General features: G+C 67.1%; 1 protein-coding gene across 1 annotated transcript; it reads right to left on the bottom strand.

Moving 5' to 3' along the window:
• Positions 1 to 5,627: 5,627 nt before the first annotated feature.
• Positions 5,628 to 14,261, bottom strand: KRT8 (keratin 8; the record flags this gene model as incomplete). The annotated part of the gene is made up of 9 exons (XM_082332408.1): positions 5,628 to 5,821; positions 5,936 to 5,991; positions 7,672 to 7,892; positions 8,930 to 9,055; positions 9,408 to 9,572; positions 9,659 to 9,754; positions 9,863 to 9,923; positions 10,789 to 10,997; positions 13,929 to 14,261. 9 exons carry the CDS (start codon positions 14,259 to 14,261, stop codon positions 5,628 to 5,630), a joined length of 1,461 nt encoding a protein of 486 aa, XP_082188534.1.
• Positions 14,262 to 14,503: the final 242 nt, after the last annotated feature.

Here is a 14,503-nt window from a genome sequence, read left to right as displayed (position 1 = left end):
CCCTGCACCCCATCCCGGGGTGTTTTCCCAAAAAAAAAAAAAACAAAACAGGCAAAAGCCTCCCCAAAATGTGCTGGGTCTGGGGATGCTTCGCCCCCCGCGGAGTCGCGGGGGGAGGCGGGGGCCGTGGCGGGGCTGGGGGCCAGGAGGGGTTTGGGGGCTCCCAGGGGGGAGGGCAGCACCCGGGAAGGGCGCAGGGGTGTGCGTGTGAAAATATGAAGAGGTAAGCTTTGGGTGGATCCTGCTCCCGACGCTAATTACAGGCCTTAAACTCGCCGGCAAGCCCGGTCTTGCTGCTGCACCCCTGCCCCAAACCACGCCTGGGCGCCGGCGGCGGAGGGGGGACGAGCCCCCCGCCACGGGGCAGGGACCCCGCGCGCCGCCCCGTGCCCACGCGGGTGCGAGGACGGGCGCACGCCTGCGTTTTGGGTGCCCCCCTCCGTGGGTGCCGCTCCTTTCCGTCTCCCCCTCACATCCATTCGCCGGCAAAGGGGACCCCAAAACACGCGTGGGTGCCCCACGCGAGGGGGAAGGTGGGGTTTGGGGTGAAGGAGCCCATCGCCGTGGTGGATTGGGGGGGGGGGGGGGGCGGGTTCGGAGGGTCCCACAGGGGCAGAAATGGGGGGTCAGGTCCCATCGCTGGTAGGAAATTTGGGGGGGCACAAAGCACCTGAGCTGGTGGCTCAGCTCCTGGGTCCTCACCCCGGGGGACCCCCACCGGGCAGGGTCCCCTTGTCCCCTCCAGCACCCACCACGAGCCCCTAACGCCCCCCGCATTGGTCCAGGACCCCCAAACCCCATCACCCTGCTCCCCCCCAGCCCAAGAGGTCCAGGTCCCCCCTCCCAGCTCCCCGCTGACCCTGGGACACCCCAAAAGGAGCAGGGACACCCCCCCCCCAACCCCATGCAGCCCGGGGACACCCGAAAAACACATGGACAGCACATGGGGCCCCGGCACGTCCGTCCCGGTGAGTCACGGCTCCACCCGTGAGATGAGCTGAGTCAGGCATCAGCCTGCCCTGGCACCCCCCCCCCCAGCCCTGGGGGGACCCCGACTCCCCGGGGATGGACCCCCCAGAGTGGTTTTTAGGGTCAAATCCTGCCAGCGGGGAGCGGGTCCTGCCTGGGGGGGGGCCCAAGCTGGATCCGTGCCTCAGTTTCCCCACCCAGGGCATCACCTCCCCAGCTCCAGCCCTGGGAACTTTTTCGGAGGTGATGGGTGGGTTTAACCCGCCCCCCCCGGACCCTCTGGGTGCCCCTGGGTCCCGCAAAGCCGCAGGGTGATGCCAGGGACCCTCGAGGTCCCCCCGCCGCGTCCCCGGTCCCCGCAGGGTGGGGTGACACTGAAACCCGGGGTGGCACCGCACCCTGCCTGCAATAAAAGCGTCGGCCAAAACCCCCCCCCCCCCGCCTGTCCCAGCGCTGCCGGGGCCTGCCCGGCCCTGCCCGCCGGGATGCGCCTGGGCCAGCACCCATGGGTGCCCGGCACCCCGGCTTTTTGCGTGCCCCCCCCCCCCCCGGGGAAGGGGGTTTTGCAGAGCTGGGGTGATGGGGTGATGATTTGGGGGGGGGTGAGGGGTCTCATCCAGCCCCCCCCCACTTGCAGGTGGCACCGGGGGGGGTCCCACCGAGCTGCCACCCTTGGGGGGCTCAAGCACCCCCAGCCCCGTGCCTCAGTTTCCCCGGCAAGGTCACGTCTCCAGGAGCCCCAGCTTTTCCCAAGGGGGGGTCCCGGGGGCTCGGGGCCCCCTCCGGGCTGAGGAAGGGGCTCAGCCCCACCGGCTGCTCCCCCCCCAGCCCCCGGCCGGATCGAGCCCCCTCCCCAGCCCCCAAATGCTCGGGGGGGGTTGGAGGCGGGGGACCCGCCAGGCTCCCCTCATCCCCCCACCCCGTCCCTGGGGACCGAAGGGGGACCCCCAGCATCCTGCCCCCCCCCAGCTGGGTGCCAGGCAGCTGCCTGCACCCCGCGATCGGGCAGCTGCCGTAACCCATCCCCGCTCCTCTGCCGCCCTCCAGCGTCCCTGGAACCCCAAAACCATCGGGGGGGGGGGGGCCGGGGCTGCCACTGGGGCTGGGGGCGAAGCATCGGGGGGGGGTCCCCAACTCCCCCCGCCCAAGCACCCCGGTGAGCCCCCCCCCCAAAGCCCCCCAAAAAGCAGGGCGAGCCCTGAGGGACCTGGGTACCGCCCTGGGGGGGGGGGGGGACCCCCAAAGCCAAGCCCCGAGGGTGAGGGTGGTGCTGAAATTTGGGGGGGGAGCAGAAAAAAAGGGGGTTCAGGGCGGTGGCCCCGCTTTAATCCCCCCCACCCCGGGCAAAGGGGGAAGCACCGCGGCTGCTCCCACCCCCTTTTTTGGGGGGCTCAGCTCTGTCACCCCCCCACCCTAAGCCAGCACCAGCCCCGCTTTGGCCCAAGGGCCCCCCCAAACGCTCAGGGACCCCCCCGGGAATGGGGGGCTCGGGGCGGCTCTCGGGGAGCCTCTGGTGGCTGCCGATGCTCCCCCCCTTTGCAAAAATGGGGGGGGGCTCCCCCAAACCCCTGGGGTGCAAAGCGGCAGGGCTGGGGGCACGGTGCGTGGCACGGGGGGGTCGGGGGGGGCAGGGGACCCCCCGGCCCCCCCGGAGCGTTAATTAGCTGCCGGCGGTGATTGCGAGGGTGCAGACGGCAGGTGTCACCTCCGGACCGGCAATGGGAGGCGCGAGGTTGCACCCCAACTCCTGCGGCACCCCGATACCCTGCTCCCCCCCCAGCCCCCCAGCGCAGCCCCCCCCCCCCCCACCGCTAAGGGGTCAGCGGGGGTGCCGGGGGGGTGCTGAGCCCCCCCCCACATTGCATGGCCCCCCCAAAGCCCCCCCTGAACCCCCAAATGCCCCCCGCCACGGCCCGGTGTGAGCAGGATCCGTCCCCAGCCCAGACGAGCCGGTGCCGCTAATTATTAACGAAGGGGCAAAGTCCCCGTCTGCCGCGTCCCAGCTCCGAGCTGGGGTCCCCCGTCCCGCTGTCCCCCCCGCGGGGACACCCCGGGGACGGCTCCGAGCCGGGGTCCCCGTCCTGCCTGCCCCCCGTGTCTCTGCCACCGGCAGCTCCGATGGCCGCGGCCCCGGCCCCCATCACCTCCGAGGGGGTCGGGGTGGAAAACCCCATTGAACACCTCCACGCAGCCACTGCTCCTAGGGCTGGACTCCGGGGGGGGGCTGGGACCCCCAAACTGGGCTGCGTCGCTCCCTCCCTGCGACCCCAGGTCAGGGGGGAAAGGGCGGCCAAATCCGGCAGTATTTTCCCCCAAACCAAGATTCCCTCCGGGATCCAAGTGCCGGCTCCCATCACGTCTGGCCTACGTCACCCGGATCCGGGAGCTCCCCCAGGCCCAGACCAGCCACCCCGAGGCTCAGCCCCCCGGGATTCTCCGGTGTCTCGTATCAGGGTTGAGCCCCAGGCTGCTGCCCAGAGGAAAATTGTGGGAGTCTTTTATTTTCGGCTGTCTCTGCACCCCAAAAAGCCGTGGGATCGCCCTGCCCGTGGGGTTTGCGGTGCCAAAAGTGGGGCCGGAGGGGGCCCAAGTCACCCAGGGAGGAGGGGGCACCCCGGGATGGATCCTGGCACCCCGGGATGGATCCTGGCACCCAGGGATGGACACAGGCACCCAAGGAGGGATCCTGGCACCCAGGGATGGATCCTGGCACCCCGGGACAGATCCTGGCACCCAGGGATGGATCCTGGCACCCAGGAACAGATCTTGGCACACCAGGACAGATCCTGGCACCCCGGGACGGATCCTGGCACCCAGGGATGGATCCTGGCACCCAGGGATGGACACAGGCACCCAAGGAGGGATCCTGGCACCCAGGGATGGATCCTGGCACCCCGGGATGGATCCTGGCACCCAGGGATGGACACAGGCACTCAAGGAGGGATCTTGGCACCCCGGGATGGACACAGGCACCCAAGGAGGGATCTTGGCACCCCGGGATGGATCCTGGCACCACAAGGGATGGATCCTGGCACCCAGGGATGGATCCTGGCACCCCGGGACGGATCCTGGCACCCAGGGATGGACACAGGCACCCAAGGAGGGACCCTGGCACCCAGGGATGGATCCTGGCACCACAAGGGTGGATCCTGGCACACCAGGACAGATCCTGGCACCCAGGGATGGATCCTGGCACAGCAAGGATGGATCCTGGCACCAAGGGACAGATCCTGGCACCCATGGATGGACACAGGCTCCCAAGGAGGGATCTTGGCACCCAGGGACGGATCCTGGCACAGCAAGGATGGATCCTGGCACCAAGGGACAGATCCTGGCACCCCAGGGACAGATCCTGGCACCCAGGGATGGACACAGGCACCCCAGGAGGGACCCTGGCACCCCGGGACAGATCCTGGCACCCAGGGATGGATCCTGGCACCCAGGAACAGATCTTGGCACCCCAAGACAAATCCTGGTACCCAGGGACAGATTCTGGCACGCCAGGGCGGATCCTGGCACCCCAAGACAGATTCTGGCACCCAGGGATGATGGGTCCTGGTACCCTGGGATGGATCCTGGCACCCAAGGATGGGCCCTGGCACTCGGGTGTGAATCCTGGCATGTGGGACCCCAGGAGGGAGCCTGGCAGGTTGGGATGGATCCTGGCACCCCAGACAGACCCTGGCATCTCCGGACGGATCCTGGCACCCAGGGACAGACCCCAGCAGACTGGGACGGATCCTGGCACCACAGGACGGATCCCGACACCCTGGGTGGACCTTGGTACCCCAGGTGGCTCCTGGCACCCTGGGACTGACCCTGGCACCGCGGGACGGATCCAGTCACCATGGGATGGACCCTGGTTCCCCAAGATGGATCCTGGCAGCCCGGGTGGATCCTGGCACCCTGGGATGGATCCTGGCACCCTGCATGCACCCTGGCATCCCAGGATGGATCCCAGCACCCTGAGATAGACCCCAGCAGGCCAGGGCGGATCCTGGCACCCTGGGATGGATCCTGGCAGTGCAGGATGGGTCCTGGCACCGCAGGATGGGTCCTGACACCCCGGGATTGACTCCGGCACCATGGGACGGATCCTGGCACCCTGGATGGGCCTGATACCCCAAACCGCATCCTGGCAGCCCAGCTGGATCCTGGCACCCTGGGATGGATCCTGGCACCCCGGGATGGACCCTGGCACCCCGGGATGGATCCCAGCACCCCGGGATGGATTCCAGCACCCTTGGACAGATCCTGGCACCCCTGGCCCGGGGTGGACACTTCTCCAGGCCCCCCCACGTCCCCGCTGGCAGCAGCTCCTGGTACCGGCGTTTACCAAAACCACTCTGTATTTCCAAGGCTTTATTCCGGCAGCGGAGCCGGTGGGAGCCCCCCTGGGGTGGGGGGGGGCCAGGCCCCCCCATTTCCCACCCCACAGCTCCCATGGGGACACGGGGGGGCCAGGACGGACAGAGCAGGGGGCGGCAGGGACAATGGGGGGGTCGGAGCCCTCGGTGGGGAGCGGGGTGGGGGCGCTGGCTCAGGTCGCCCTGGGTGGGGGGGGGGCGAAGGGGGTGGCGGGGGTCCCATTCGTCCATGAGCCAGATCCGGCCACCAAAGGCCCCCATGGAGGGACCCCCACCCCGGGGAGGGGGGGCTCAGCTGGCCAAGACGTCGGAGGACTCGGACACCAGCTTGCCATCGCGGGTCTCGATCTTCTTGATGACGATGGCGCGGGACTTGGTGAGGGCCGAGCTCTCCAGGGCGGGGGGGGCCACGGCGTAGCCAGAGCTGGCGAAGCCCCCGCCGAAGCCCCCGCTGAAGCCCCCGCCGAAGCCCCCGCCGAAGCCGGCTGCTGCGGGAGAGGGAGCAGCCATGAGCGCGGTGGCACCCGGCGGTGGCACCCAAGGGAGGGGGGGTCCCCAGCCACCGCCCCCCCGCCTTACCCGAGTACCCCCCGCCTTACCCGAGTACCCCGTCGTCTTGGTGTGGATGCTCAGGTTTTGCACGCCCGACTCCAGCCTGGCAGGGGACATCGGGGGGACGCTGAGTGCCGGGGCGGGGGCTGAGGGCCGTGGGCGAGGGCAGGCGGGAGGTGGCCACAGAGGGACCCGGGGCCCTCCCGGGCGGGGCCGCGGAGAGCCGGGGCGGGGCGGCGGGATGCCGGTGGGATACGGGATGTGGATGCCCAGGGGATGTGGGACATCCATGGGATGTGGGATGCCCAAGGAGATGCGGGATACAGGATGCCCATGGGATATGGGAATTGGGATGTCCATGGGATGTGGGATGCCCACGGGATGCCCACAAGATGCCCACAGGATGCGGGATGCCCATGGGTTATGGGATATGGGATGCCCGTGGGATATGGGATGCCCATGGGATATGGGATGCAGGATGCCCATGGGATGCGGGATATGGGATGCCTATGGGTTATGGGATATGGGATGCCTGTGGGATATGGGATGCCCGTGGGATATGGGATGCAGGATGGCCACGGGATGCGGGATATGGGATGCCCATGGGTTATGGGATATGGGATGCCCGTGGGATATGGGATGCAGGATGCCCATGGGATGCGGGATATGGGATGCCCATGGGTTATGGGATATGGGATGCCCGTGGGATATGGGATGCAGGATGCCCATGGGATGCGGGATATGGGATGCCCATGGGTTATGGGATATGGGATGCCTGTGGGATATGGGATGCAGGATGCCCATGGGATGCGGGATATGGGATGCCCATGGGTTATGGGATATGGGATGCCTGTGGGATATGGGATGCAGGATGCCCATGGGATGCGGGATATGGGATGCCCATGGGTTATGGGATATGGGATGCCCGTGGGATATGGGATGCAGGATGCCCATGGGATGCGGGATATGGGATGCCCATGGGTTATGGGATATGGGATGCCCGTGGGATATGGGATGCAGGATGCCCATGGGATGCGGGATATGGGATGCCCATGGGTTATGGGATATGGGATGCCCGTGGGATATGGGATGCCCATGGGATATGGGATGCAGGATGCCCATGGGATGCGGGATATGGGATGCCCATGGGTTATGGGATATGGGATGCCCGTGGGATATGGGATGCCCGTGGGATATGGGATGCAGGATGCCCATGGGATGCGGGATATGGGATGCCCATGGGTTATGGGATATGGGATGCCTGTGGGATATGGGATGCAGGATGGCCACGGGATGCGGGATATGGGATGCCCATGGGTTATGGGATATGGGATGCCCGTGGGATATGGGATGCCCGTGGGATATGGGATGCAGGATGCCCATGGGATGCGGGATATGGGATGCCCATGGGTTATGGGATGTGGGATATGGGATGCCCTTGGGATATGGGATGCAGGATGCCCATGGGATGCGGGATATGGGATGCCCATGGGTTATGGGATATGGGATGCCCATGGGTTATGGGATATGGGATGCCCGTGGGATATGGGATGCCCGTGGGATATGGGATGCAGGATGGCCACGGGATGCGGGATGCCCATGGGATGCAGGATATGGGATGCCCGTGGGATGCAGGATATGGGATGCCCGTGGGATGTGGGATATGGGATGCCCATGAGATACGGGATGCCCGCGGGATACGGAAAGTGGGATGCCCACAGGATGCGGGACGCAGGTCCCATCGTGTCGCCCCCCGGGTGCCAGCAGGGCGGGGGTGCCCCACCTGCTCTCCTCGCCCTCCAGCAGCTTCCTGTAGGTCGCGATCTCGATGTCCAGGGCCAGCTTGACGTTCATCAGCTCCTGGTACTCGCGGAGCTGCCGGGCCATGTCCTGCTTCGCCTTCTGCAGGGCGGCCTCCAGCTCGGCCAGCTTCCCCTTGGCGTCCTTCAGGGCCAACTCCCCGCGCTCCTCCGCCTCCGCGATGGCCGTCTCCAGGCTGGCTCGCTGCAACGCGCCCGCGGAGGGGGAGCTGAGCTGGAGCAGGGGCGGGGGGGTCCCTCGCGCCCCAGCGGCCCCCATGCTCCAGCATCCCCCGTGCCTCAGCACCCCCCATGCACCACATCCCTCGCCCCCAGCACCCTTCGCCCCCCCAGCATCCCCCACCCCACAGCACGCCTTGGCCCCCAGCACCCCTCACCCCCGAATCCCCCATGTCCCACCATCCCCTGCCTCCCAGCACCCCTCACCTCCGAGATTCCCATGTCCCAGTATCCCTCACCCCCCAGTATTCCCCGTACTCCAGCATCCCCTGCATCCCAGGAGCCCCCACGCCCCCCAGCATCCCCCATGTCCCAGCAGCCCTCACCCCATAGCACCCCTCACCCCCTCAGCATCCCCAGTGCCCCCCAGCATCTCCCATGTCCCAGTATCCCTTGCCCCAGCATCCCCAGTGCCCCCCAGCATCCCCCATGTCCCAGCAGCCCCCGTGTCCCACCATCCCTTGCCCCCAGCATCCCCTGTGCCCCCCAGCATCTCTCACCCCCCAGTATCCCCCATGTCCCATCATCCCCGGCCCCCCAGTATCCCCTGGACTCCAGCATCCCCTGCATCCCAGCAGCCCCCACAACCCCCAGCATCCCCCATGTCCCAATATCCCACACACCCCCAGTGCCCCCCAATATCCCTTGGCCCCACCATGCCCTGTGCCCCCCAGCATCCCTCGCCCCCCAGCAGCCCCCACATCCCACCATCCCTCGCCCCCACCATGCCCCGTGCATCCCTGGCCCCCACCATCCCTGGCCCCCACCATCCCTGGTCCCCCAGCAGCCCCCACCTCCCACCATCCCTGGCCCCCCAGGCTATGACCCCCCCATCCTCGCTCTGTCGACCCCTCCTCCCATCTGGGGCTGCCAAGGGTGGGGTCCGCGGGGCCCGCGGGCGGCCGGGGGGGCTCAGGGCCCGGGGTGCTGGTGTGGGAGGGCGGCAGCGGGAGGAGCGGGCAGCGTCTCCCCGCTTTCCCGCCCCGGGCGCCATTCCCAGACCTGGTTCTTGAGCGCCTCGATCTCCGCCTGGATCCTCTGGATCAGCCTGTTGAGCTCGTTGATCTCGCTGCGGGTGTTGCGCAGGTCGTCCCCGTGCTTCCCCGCCGTCGTCTTCAGCTCCTCGTACTGCGGGGACCGGAGCGGGTAGGATGGAGATGGGGATGCCCTTCCCCCTCCTCCTCCTTTCCCTCAGCACCCCAAAATTGGGGAGAAAAGAGCCGGGCCGGGCCCGTGCCGGGAGCGATGCCGCGGGCTAGGCTGTCGCGCCTCCAGTTGGATTTGGAGCCGGGATCTCTCCCACGCAGCAGCCGCCTGCTCCGGGGCAGGGCGGGCGTTTGCCCGGCTGGGTTGAAGGGTAAAGCCGGGGAGAGGAGGAGGAGGGAGCCCGTCCTTCCTTCATCCCAGATCGGGGAGCAGCGGGGACCACCGGAGGGGAGGCCGGAGCATCCCGCATCCCGGGGCTGGCGCTCCGGCTCACCTTGATCTGGTACATGCTCTCGGCCTCGGCGCGGCTGCGGTTGGCGATTTCCTCGTACTGCGCCTTCACCTCGGCGATGATCCCGTCCAGGTCCAGGCTGCGGTTGTTGTCCATGGAGAGGACGACGGAGGTGTCGGAGATCTGAGACTGCAGCTCCCGGAGCTCCTGGAGGCGATGGGGGGGGTGGTTTGGGGCTGAGCACGGGCAACTCAGTGCACGTGTGGGCCCCCCCAAGGGAGGAGACCCCCCACCTCGTCATAAAGCTGCCGCAAGAAATTGATTTCATCGGTCAAGCTCTCCAGGCGCGATTCCAGCTCCACCTTGTTCATGTAGGCTTCATCCACGTCCTGCGGGCAGAGCCGGCAGCCCGTCAGTCTGTCCCCTGCCCGTCAGTCTGTCCCCTGCCCGTCAGCCCCCCCCACCCCACCCCTGCCAGACCCGGGGCCCCCCCTCACCTTTTTGAGCAGAACAAACTCATTTTCCTTGTCGGTGCGGTGGTTGATCTCCTCTTCGTACCTTGGGGAAGAGGGGAGGGCTTGGAGCTGGGGACACGGGGACGTGGGGATACGGGGATTTGGGGATTTGGGGACGGGAGGACAGGGATGCAGGGACATGGGGACACAGGGATATGGGGATTTGGGGATGGGGGGGACAGGGATGCGGGGACATGGGGACACGGGGACATGGGGATATGGGGATTTGGGGATGGGGGGGACAAGGATGCGGGGATGCAGGGATGCAGGGACATGGGGAGAGGGGGATTTGGGGAGAGGGGGACACAGGGATGCAGGGACATGGGGATGCGGGGACATGGGGATATGGGGATTTGGGGATTTGGGGATTTGGGGACAGGGGGACACAGGGATGCAGGGTCCTGGGGACATGGGGATGCGGGGACACAGGGATGCAGGGACACAGGGATGAAGGGACTTGGCAACATGGGGACACAGGGATGCGGGGACACAGGGATGCAGGGACACAGGGATGCAGGGACACAGGGATGAAGGGACTTGGCGACATGAGGGCCCAGGGACATGGGGACACAGGGATGCAGGGACACGGGGACGCAGGGACATGGGGACACAGGGATGCAGGGACACAGGGTCCCACCCACCAGGATGCCCCTTGCAGCGGAAGAGCCACCCTCCCTGGGCAAAGCCACCCCAGTGACGGCCGGAGGGGCCGCTCCAGCCCCAGCCCGGCACCCGCAGCCCGGCACCCACAGCCACCCTCGGGGCCACGGTGGGACGCTGCGCCCCAAGACGGAGCCGCCGCCGAGGGGGACCGCCACACATCCCCAACCACCCTCGGAGGGACACAAGCAGCGGGGGTGCAACCCTGCCAGCCCCGGCCTCATCCTGGACGCGGGGACGGGACTGACTTGTTCTTGAACTCCTCCACTAGCCCCTGCATGTTGCCCAGCTCGGCTTCCAGGCGCAGGCGCTCCTGGCCCAGGCCCTCGAGCTGGCGGCGCAGGCTGGCGATGTACGCCTCGAAGAGCCCGCTCATGTTGCTGCGGGTGGTCTTCTGGCTCTGCAGGAGGCTCCACTTGGTCTCCAGCATCTTGTTCTGCTGCTCCAGGAAACGCACCTGGGGCGGGGGACAGAGGTTGGGGGGGGGGACAGCATCACCCCCACCCCGGGAATCCCACCCTGGCACCCCGCGTGGGTCGTGGGGATGGGTGCTCGGTGCTGGTTTGCAAGGGGGAGAGGGTGAGTGGGGTGAGTGGGGTGGTAGGGGGCAAGGCTGGCGTCCTGGGTGCAAATCTGGGGTCCTGGGTGCTGCTTTGCAAGGGGCAGAGGGTGAGTGGGGTGGCAGATCTAGGGTCCTGGGTGCAAATCTGGGGTCCTGGGTGCTGCTTTGCAAGGGGCAGAGGGTGAGTGGGGTGGCAGGGAGCAGATCTAGGGTCCTGGGTGCAAATCTGGGGTCCTGAGTGCAAGCCGGATCTGGGGTGCAAGGCTGGGGTGCTGGGTGCTGCTTTGCAAGGAGCAGAGAGGGATGTGGGGGTTTGGGGGGGAAGATCTGGGGTCCTGGGTGCAAATCTGGGGTCCTGGGTGCAAGCCAGATCAGGGGAGCAAGGCTGGGGTCCTGGGTACAAGCCAGGGGGGTCTTGGGTGCAAGGCTGGGGGGTCCTGGGTGCTGGTTTGCAAGAGGCAGAGGGTGAGGTGGGTGAGTGGGGTGGCAGGGGGCAAGGCTGGGGTCCTGGGTGCAAATCTGGGGAGCAAGACTGGGGTGTTGGGTGCTGCTTTGCAAGGGGCTGAGGGTGAATGGGGTGCAGGGGGCAGATCTAGGGTCCTGGGTGCAAGCTGGATCAGGGGTGCAAGGCTGGGGTGCTGGGTACAAGCCTGGGGGGTCTTGGGTGCTGGTTTGCAAGAGGCAGAGGGTGAGATGGGTGAGAGGGGTGGTAGGGGGCAAGGCTGGGGTCCTGACTGCAAACTTGGGGTCCTGGGTGCAAATCTGGGGTCCTGGGTGCTGCTTTGCAAGGGGCAGAGGGTGAGTGGGGTGGCAGGGGGCAGATCTAGGGTCCTGGGTGCAAATTTGGGGTCCTGGGAGCAAGCCAGATCTGGGGTGCAAGGCTGGGGTGCTGGGTGCTGCTTTGCAAGGAGCAGAGAGGGATGTGGGTGAGTGGGGTGGGGGTTTGGGGGGGAAGATCTGGGGTCCTGGGTGCAAATCTGGGGTCCTGGGTGCAAGCCAGATCAGGGGTGCAAGGCTGGGGTCCTGGGTACAAGCCTGGGGGGTCTTGGGTGCTGGTCTGCAAGGGGCAGAGGGTGAGGAGGGTGAGAGGGGTGGCGGGGGCAAGGCTGGGGTCCTGGGTGCAAATCTGGGGGTCCTGGGTGCAAGTCAGGGGGTCTTGGGTGCAATTCTGCGATCATGGGATGCAAACTGGGTCGGGGTGCTCCTGGGGTTCTGGGCTGTAAGTCTGGGGTCCTGGGCGCAAGCCTGGGGGTCCTGGGGGCACTCCTGGGGTTCTGGGGTGCAAGCCTGGGTTCTCAGGTGCAACCTGGGGTCCCAGGGTGCAAGTCTGGGGTGCAAGCCTGAGGTCACTGGCTCTGGAGTGCAAGTCTGGGGTCCTGGGTGCAATCTGGGGTGCACATCTGGGGTCCCGGGTGCAATCTGGGGTGCTGGGGTGCAAGTCTGGGTGCACATCTGGGGTCCCGGGTGCAATCTGGGGTGCTGGGGTGCAAGTCTGGGTGCACATCTGGGGTCTTGGGTGCAATCTGGGGTGCTGGGGTGCAAGTCTGGGTGCAAATCTGGGGTCCCGGGTGCAATCTGGGGTGCTGGGGTGCAAGTCTGGGTGCACATCTGGGGTCTTGGGTGCAATCTGGGGTGCTGGGGTGCAAGTCTGGGTGCAAATCTGGGGTCCCGGGTGCAATCTGGGGTGCTGGGGTGCAATCTGGGGTTGCTGAGTCGGGCGTGCAAACCTGGGGTGCCGGGTGCAATCTGGGGGTGCCCCCACACCCGTCTGGGACCATCCCCGTGTCCCCCCCCCATCTGGGCCCCCCAGCCCACGACAGGGCGAGGAGCCCGGCCCCAGCGGAGCACCCGGAAGCGGGTGCCGGGGAGGAAGGGTGCTGGGTGCCGCTGGGGCGTGGGGCACCCACCCCAGCGCCGGCTGCTTCCTCCATGGGGGGGTTCCCCCATCGCACCCCGGGGGGACAACGCTCGCCCCCACCCCGGCCCGGCCCAGCTCCTGCCCCGGTGACGCTCCCTGCCCGCCGGCTCGGCCGCCATGTCCTGGCCCCCAGCAGTGGGAGGGGACCGGGGTGTCCCCACGGCCAGCTGCGCGGCCCCAAGGGGTCCGGATGTCCCCAAGGGGGTCCGGATGTCCCCAAGAGGGCCAAAATGTGCCCCAAGGGGTCCAGGTGTCCCCAAGAACATCTGGATGTCCCCAAGGGGCTCAGGGTGTCCCCAAGGGGGTCTGGGTGTCCCTGAGGGGGGATGGATGTCCCCAAGGGGGCCAGGAGGTCCCCAAGGGGTCCAAAATGTAACCAAAGGGGACTGGGTGTCCCCAGGGGTGTCTGGATGTCCCCAAGGGGGGGCAAATGTGCCCAAATGGATCAGGAGGTCCCCAAGGAGGTCTGGGAGTCCCCATGGGGGCCAGGATGTCACCGAGGGGGTCAGGAGGTCCCCAAAGGGCCAGGAGGTCCCCAAAGCAGTGTCAATGTCCCCACGGGGCTTAGGAGGTCCCCAAGGGGGTCAGGAGGTCCCCAAAGGGGTCTCAATGTCCCCAAGGGAGTCAGGATGTACCCAAAGGGGCCAGGAGGTCCCCGAGGGTCTCAGGAGGTCCCCAAAGGGGTCTCAATGTCCCCAAGGGGGTCAGGATGTGCCTGAAGGGGTCAGAACATTCCCGAGGGGCTCAGGAGGTCCCTGAGGGGCTCAGGAGGTCCCCGAGGGGGTCTCAATGTCCCCAAGGAGCTGAGAGTGTGCCTGAAGGGTCCGGGAGGTCCCCGAGGGTCTCAGGAGGTCCCCAGGGAGGTCCCAGCCCTCTCCCCACGGGGTCTCCCCCCAGCCCGAGCCCACCTTGTCGATGAAGGAGGCAAACTTGTTGTTGAGCGTCTTGATCTGCTCCTTCTCCTCCTTCCGCACCCGCTGGATGCTGGGGTCGATCTCCAGGTTGAGGGGCGTCAGGAGGCTCTGGTTGACACTCACGGCCGTGATGCCACCCCCTGTCCCGGGCACGACGGCCGGACCCCTGTACAACCCAGCTCCGTAGCGGCTCCCACCATAGCCACCGAAGGCTGAAGCCGTACTCATCCTCACACCGGGGCCGGCGGTGTAGGAGTGGGAGCTGAAGGAACGGCCGGGTACGGCCGAGCTGCTTCTCACAGTCTTCCTGGTGATGGTGGTGGACATGCTGAGCGGGCAGGAGGGTCAGAAGGTGGGCAAGAAGGTTGGAAGGTGGGCAGGAGGGTCAGAAGGTGGGCAAGAAGGTTAGAAGGTGGGCAAGAAGGTTGGAAGGTGGGCAGGAGGGTTGGAAGGTGGGCAAGAAGGTTGGAAGAAGGTGGCAAGAAGGTGGCAAGCTGGGCAAGAAGGTTGCAAGAGGGTTGCAAGAGGGTTGCAAGAGGGTCGGAAGATGGGCAGGGTTGCGAGACAGG

The sequence above is a fragment of the Platalea leucorodia genome, assembly GCF_965183815.1.
Source record: "Platalea leucorodia genome assembly, chromosome: 23".
Taxonomy (NCBI): domain Eukaryota; kingdom Metazoa; phylum Chordata; class Aves; order Pelecaniformes; family Threskiornithidae; genus Platalea; species Platalea leucorodia.
The sequence above is the reverse complement of the archived record's forward strand: the minus strand, read 5'-3'. Positions and strand labels throughout refer to the sequence as shown.